Raw genomic sequence first — 6,000 nt, 5'->3', positions numbered from 1 at the left:
ACCTTTGTTACGGGGCCCGGGGTCAGGGGGCTTTCCAGCGCCGCAGACACGGTTACAGCCTGTGATCAGTTCAAACAGTAGCAGCTTCACCTGGGCCTTGAATCCTATTTCATCTGCCCCCCCCACCAACCCAACCTCACTCACACACCGCCTTCCCACACACACACACACACACACACCCCCACCTCACCCCTTCCCCATTATCTCATCCCCAGGGATCAGCAGGTACAAGCCCCCCTATCCGAATCCCCCCCCCCCCCCCCCCCCCACTGCTGCCATGTCCTCAACATGTACAAACGCTTGTTGTGTGTCTCTCTCCCCCCCCCCACCTCCCCCCCCAGCAGACCTGGGCTCTTTGTTGCCAGGTAAGGTAGCAGCAGTACCCACCTCGGAGCTCCCTGGCCTCCTTCATGCGCCGCACTCGGATCTTCAGCCTCATGTCGGAGTCCCGCAGCTCAGGCCAGAAGCAGTCCTCAGCTGGGGCTATCACCACATCCAGAGGCATCCCCCGGAACACCATACGCGCTCACACACACACACACACACACACACACTCTCTCTCTCGAAGCTGCTGTCCAAAGGCACAGTCGCAACGGGGTGTTGGATTCTGGGTTCCCGCCACCGTTACCACCCTCCCACAAAAAAGACAACACTTTGTACTGAGGAGTACAAAGTGTTGCAGTTCGGTCAAGTTCGGTCAAGCTTCGGCCAAACTATCAGTGAAGTGGAAGTCTACCAGGAAAATGATTGGTTGGTTGTTGCAAGTCTTCCTTACTCCAGATAGAGGTCCAACGTCCAATGAGATGACAGAGGCAAGAAGTGGAAAGATGAAGTACGGCTATCTCCAGATATCTGTTGACAAGCGTCTCAATGCGTCCATCCGGACACTGATTTGCCCACAGCAACACCACCGAAAGCGGCAAACAAACCCTGTGCAATTCCTTTAAAAAATGCTATTGTCTTCAACAATGCTGTGCCGGGTTGCAGAATGGACTGGCACGGGAAAAGCTAGCGATAGACAGATGGCCGGCTACGGAGAGACGCAAGCGTTCAAGGGGTCTGTGTCAGATCCAGCAGTATTCTGCCTGGCAGCTGTGCGCTACGGAGTGCCAGTGGTTGGGTCAAGTCTCTCTGCTTGTGTGCTCGCATTCGCTGTGAAGAGCAGCACACTTCTGTTACTGCTTTTTTGCTCTGCTCCTCTCTCATTGGCTGGCCGGCTTACACTCCTCCCTTTCCCTCTACTCCCTCCCTCCCTCCCTCCCTCCCTCCCTTCTCTCTCTCTCTCTCTCTCTCTCTCTCGCTCTCTGTAGAAAGAATGACGGAGCTGCACTCTCTCCTGTCGCGCGCCGGGGTGAATGATCTCACTTGCCGTGAGCTCAGACTCTTCAGCCCCCCCCACTATCCTCCCTCCCTCCCCTCCCTCCCATCGCTCCCTCTCCCTTCCCCCGCCCTCGCTTGCGAAGCGAGCACTTGGTCATAGCTCATGTGTAAGGCATGTAACCACATTCCTTAGTCACACAACAACTATGCGGCCACCTCAGGGGTCTGGCTGCAGGACTGGCCTCTATCAGGGAGAGAGAGGGAGAGAAGGTGGCCAGGAGCGCGCTCGAACAAGGCTCCTGCAATCTCCTCCGGGCTGCAGAGTAAATACCTGTTTGTGTCACGCGTTTGACGGACAGGAATCTCTTTGTGGACGGGACTAATCGTTTATCGTCAATGCAGGTCCACCCTCGGATGCAAATACTGTTGGGTTGACTGAGCAGGAAACATGTTTAAAAGGAGGCGAAGAGTGCAGACAACTCTATGATTATGCTTTAGTGCGCTGGCAGGAGATTATTAAGATTGTGTCACTGTGCTGAAACTGTGCGTGTGTGTGTGAATAAGTGTGTGTGTGTGTGTGTGTGTGTGTGTGTGTGTGTGTGTGTCTTCACATTTCCTGTGCTGGCTTTTGTCTTTCACACTGTGTTTGGACACCATCTTTCAGTCTTTGAGGAAAGAGGAGAGGAGAAGAGAGGAGAGGAGGGAAGTGGAAAGGAGAAGAGAGGAGAGGAGGTAAGTGGAGAGGAGGAAAGAGGAGAGGAGAGGAAAGGAGAGGATGGAAGTGGAGAGGAGGAAATAGAAGAGGAGAAGAGAGGAGGGGAGAGGGGGTAGGTGGAGAGGAGAAGAGAGGAGTGGAGGAAAGAGGAGAGGAGAAGAGAGCAGAGAGGAAGGAAAGGACACAAGGAGAGGAATAGAGAGGGGTGAAGAGGGGCAGACATGAAGACATGGACAGGATTAAAGAAAGGCATGAAGGGAGGGAAGAGGTACGGGAATACCAAACATTCCAGTGGTCTACAGCCATCTTCCGTCTGGCTTGCTAGACTCCTGTTACTATGGAATGGAAAACATTCAACCTCAGAAAGGTTGGGTCTGAAAATGGGAACTGAACTGAGCCTGTTTACGTCTTTGCATTCCAATATGCCCGACTACGACATTGAGGCTACATAACCAGTTCATAAAACAGCAGACGATATCTTGATGATGATGATGACGATTATAATAATAATCAATACTTTTTGTTTGAAATTACATTCACAGATTTGTACCAAGCGCTTTTGTACCACTTTTGTACCAAGCCTCATGAGCACAAAAATTAAGATAATGAAGAAAAATGAAGATGAAGGGCAAGAATCATTTGTGCTCATACACTTCACAAAGTAAGCATGCTGTTTTCAAGTGCATAAATATAGAAGCCAGAGAGAGAAGTAGCGGAATAGTTTAAGCAAAAAGCTCATTGTACTAAGTATAGCCAGCAGAGTGGTAAGGCTTCAAGGGATCAAATATTGGGTGATTATCGTTGTTATTGTTAATATTACTAACATCATTTCACCCTCCCTGAGTCCATCAATGTGTGACCAGGAGGAGTCCATAGTCCAACGTGAAATAAACGGCCTTGCATAAAAACCCTTTAGAGTGGCTCCCATCCACCCCACAGCCCGGCGTAACCCATCCTAGCGGAACGCACTCTGGTTTAATTCACTCTGAGATTAGAGTGACGTGATGATGTAATGCAAAACCCTGGAAAGACAAACAGCAGGCATGCGGCGGTGCAACCAGAAACACACACACAAAGCCATGACGTCGCCCGTCTCGTCCTCATCACCCGGTCTACGGGGCCGGGGACAGATTGGGTCAGGGTGACCTCATCTGATCAGCGAGGTGGGCCTTGAAGGATGACACCGCTACGTTACGTCACCTTCCCCCCCCACCCCCCCCCCCCCCCCCCCAGCCCTGACAGCTGCCCCGGCCCGGAGATGGGGGGGGAGGCTGTTTGGAATGATGAGCGCACTGACATTGAATATGGGGCGTTGGGGATGGGAGGGGAGTAAGGGTTGGGGTAAAAGGGGGGGGGGCGTAGCATAGAGATGATGTCATTGCGCACACGCATGCATGCACACACACACACACAGACATGCAAAGACACACACACACACACACACACACATTCAATGCAAATGCACAACAGCACAGCTGTGTGCTGCACATGACAGACACTCTCTCTCTCTCTCTCTCTCTCTCTCTCTCTCTCTCTCTCTCTCTCTCTCTCTCTCTCTCTCTCTCTCTCTCTCTCTCTCTCTCTCTCTCTCTCTCTCTCTCTCTCTCTCTCTCTCTCTCTCTCTCAGCATCCAAATTGACACCAAAGCCAACCTGATCACACTTTGATTCTCAATACCTCAACCTGTTTTCGACACCTTGAGATCTATATCTAGTACTGTGCTGTTGCTAGGGGCAGGTTTGGCCGACTAGTGGTCATCTGGCGCCACTGCACTTCCTCCTCCTCCACCAGGGCTGTGTCTAGGTGTGACTCCACACCTCTACCGCCATGTTCACAACACACAGCTACACAGACAAGCAAACAAAGCCCCCACACTCAGACACATGGTTCCCCGCCCTACCTCCCTCCCTCTCTCTTCTTCCCCTTCTCTTTCTCTCTGTACAAGCCCCCTCTCCCCTCCTCCTCTCCCCTCACCCTGACTATCTTCCCCTCTTCATGCCTTTCTCTCCATCTATCTCTCTCTTTCTCCCCCCTTCCCCCTCTCGCCTCCCCTCTATCTGCCTCTATTCCTCCTCCTCCCCCCCCTCTCTCTAATCATATTAATTGAATGATGAATTGAATGATAAAACTCTTACTTGCAGTAAGACTCTTATTCACAACAAAAGTGAAAATATGCTCCAATGTCATTGCTTGTGTGTGTCTTACTGTTGTGTCTCACCCAGTGTAATGAGGTCAAGATTAGATATTTGTAGTAAAAGTATTTTTAGGTGGAGGGAGACGGGCAGCGACAGGAGAGCCACCTGCCTCCACCCGATCATCTGTCAGGACACCAGAAGAGACACACACGTCACCCCTCACGCACGCACGCACTAACAGCAAATGTATCCGTGCATGTGTGTGAGGTGCACACTGCACCTGCACGCGTGTGCATGAGTGTGTGCGCAGCCGAGTGTGTGTGTCGTTTGCAGCTGTGTGTGTGTGTGTGTGTGTGTGTGTGTGTGTGTGTGTGTGTGTGTGCGCACGTGTGTGTGTGTGTGTGTATGTGTGTGCGCGCGCGCGCACACGTGTGCGTGTGTGTGTATGCGTTCGCAGCTCTGTGTGTGCGCGTTCGCAGCTGTGTGTGTGCATTCGCAGCTATGTGTGCGTGTGTGCATGTGTGCGTGTGTGTGCGCGTGTGCGTGCGTGTGTGCGTGTGTGTGTGTGCGTCCGCAGGTGTGTGTTTATCTGTATGTGTTGGTGGTGCTGGTTGCCAGGGATCAGTGACAGGGCTTCTCTTACATGATGTAATGCTTCTAGGAGAGGACAGCTGTCATGGCTGGGGGCCGGGGGTTTTGGGGGGTGGGGGATTATAGCATGGGTGATAACCCACTCCCCAAAATATACATGTGTGTGTGAGATATGTATTTATACACGTGTGCATGCGAGTGTGATATATGTTTATATATATATATATATATATATATATATGTGTGTGTGTGTTTGATGTGTTCAATTGTGTGTGTGTGTGTGTGTGTGTCTAGAGGGAGAGAGTCTCACACCTCACAGCATATTCAGGGATCTATATGGGGTTGCTGTACCAATCAATGTCATTCTCACACACAGACACACACACACACACACACTCACACACTGAAATGTATTCCGAATAACATAGAATCCAAAAAAGAAATAACTAAATATCACAGTTCCGCCAGGAATCTGCATACATTATGTGTGCGTGTCACGCCTGCATGTGAATTCATTACTGCTGATCACGCAGTGAATGCTCATTTGAGACAGAGTGTGAGTGTCTTCTGCTGTGAATATGAATGGGGAATGTGTGTGGTAGCTGTGTGTGTGTGTGTGTGTGTGTGTGTGTGTGTGTGTGTGTGTGTGTGTGTGTGCATGCATGTGTGTTTGTCTGTAAATTTTATGTGCAGAGAAGGGGTCAGAGAGACGGAGCTGGAGGATGTTAAGACAGCGAGGGAGAACGCGATAGATGCCTCTTCAACTCGAAGGCATCTATCGCGAAGAAGAGGACATGTTTCCCTGGCCTGATTTCCCCAGAGGTGGAGGGCGGCCGCCCAGCTCCATGGGAGCATGGCAGATGTGGGTTTCTCATTCTAAATGCTAATGTCGGAGACACTAAAGGCTGTGATGATCCAAATCAACCAAATCAACCAACTTTATTGTCCCCCTAGTCATCCGTTATTGTGCGTGGTGTTTTGTGTATGGTGTGGAGTGGGGGGGGGGGGGGGGGGTTGGATTGTCACAGCCAGCAGGGTGAGAGACACGTTCTACTGAACTGCAGCTTCATCAGCCCCCTGCTGATGAGCAGGAACACACACGCACACACGCACACACACACACACACACACACACGACTGTGCCCGTCACATATGGCGCAGTACGAGTGTGTTTTGGGCGTGCTCCGTTGATACGAGCTCCCAGCTCATCAGCGGCCCAGCAGGACTCACACCTCGCTG

At 51.4% G+C, this 6,000-nt stretch overlaps 1 protein-coding gene across 3 annotated transcripts in view; it reads right to left on the bottom strand.

The window, feature by feature from the left end:
* dusp8a (dual specificity phosphatase 8a) overlaps positions 1 to 6,000 on the bottom strand; it is a 40,770-nt gene that overhangs the window by 13,002 nt on the left and 21,768 nt on the right. The window contains exon 1 of one of the 3 annotated variants that reach the window (XM_084477756.1): positions 388 to 1,407. The exons of the other annotated variants lie outside the window; for them this stretch is intronic. Coding sequence (XP_084333882.1) covers positions 388 to 520 — 133 coding nt within the window. The 5' untranslated portion in view covers positions 521 to 1,407. Of the gene's footprint in view, positions 1 to 387; positions 1,408 to 6,000 lie in introns of those variants that run through there. 3 annotated transcript variants of the gene reach the window in all.

This window comes from Micromesistius poutassou, assembly GCF_964030765.1.
Source record: "Micromesistius poutassou genome assembly, chromosome: 13".
Lineage (NCBI taxonomy): Eukaryota > Metazoa > Chordata > Actinopteri > Gadiformes > Gadidae > Micromesistius > Micromesistius poutassou.
Note: the sequence above shows the minus strand (reverse complement) of the source record. Positions and strands in the feature narration are given on the sequence as shown.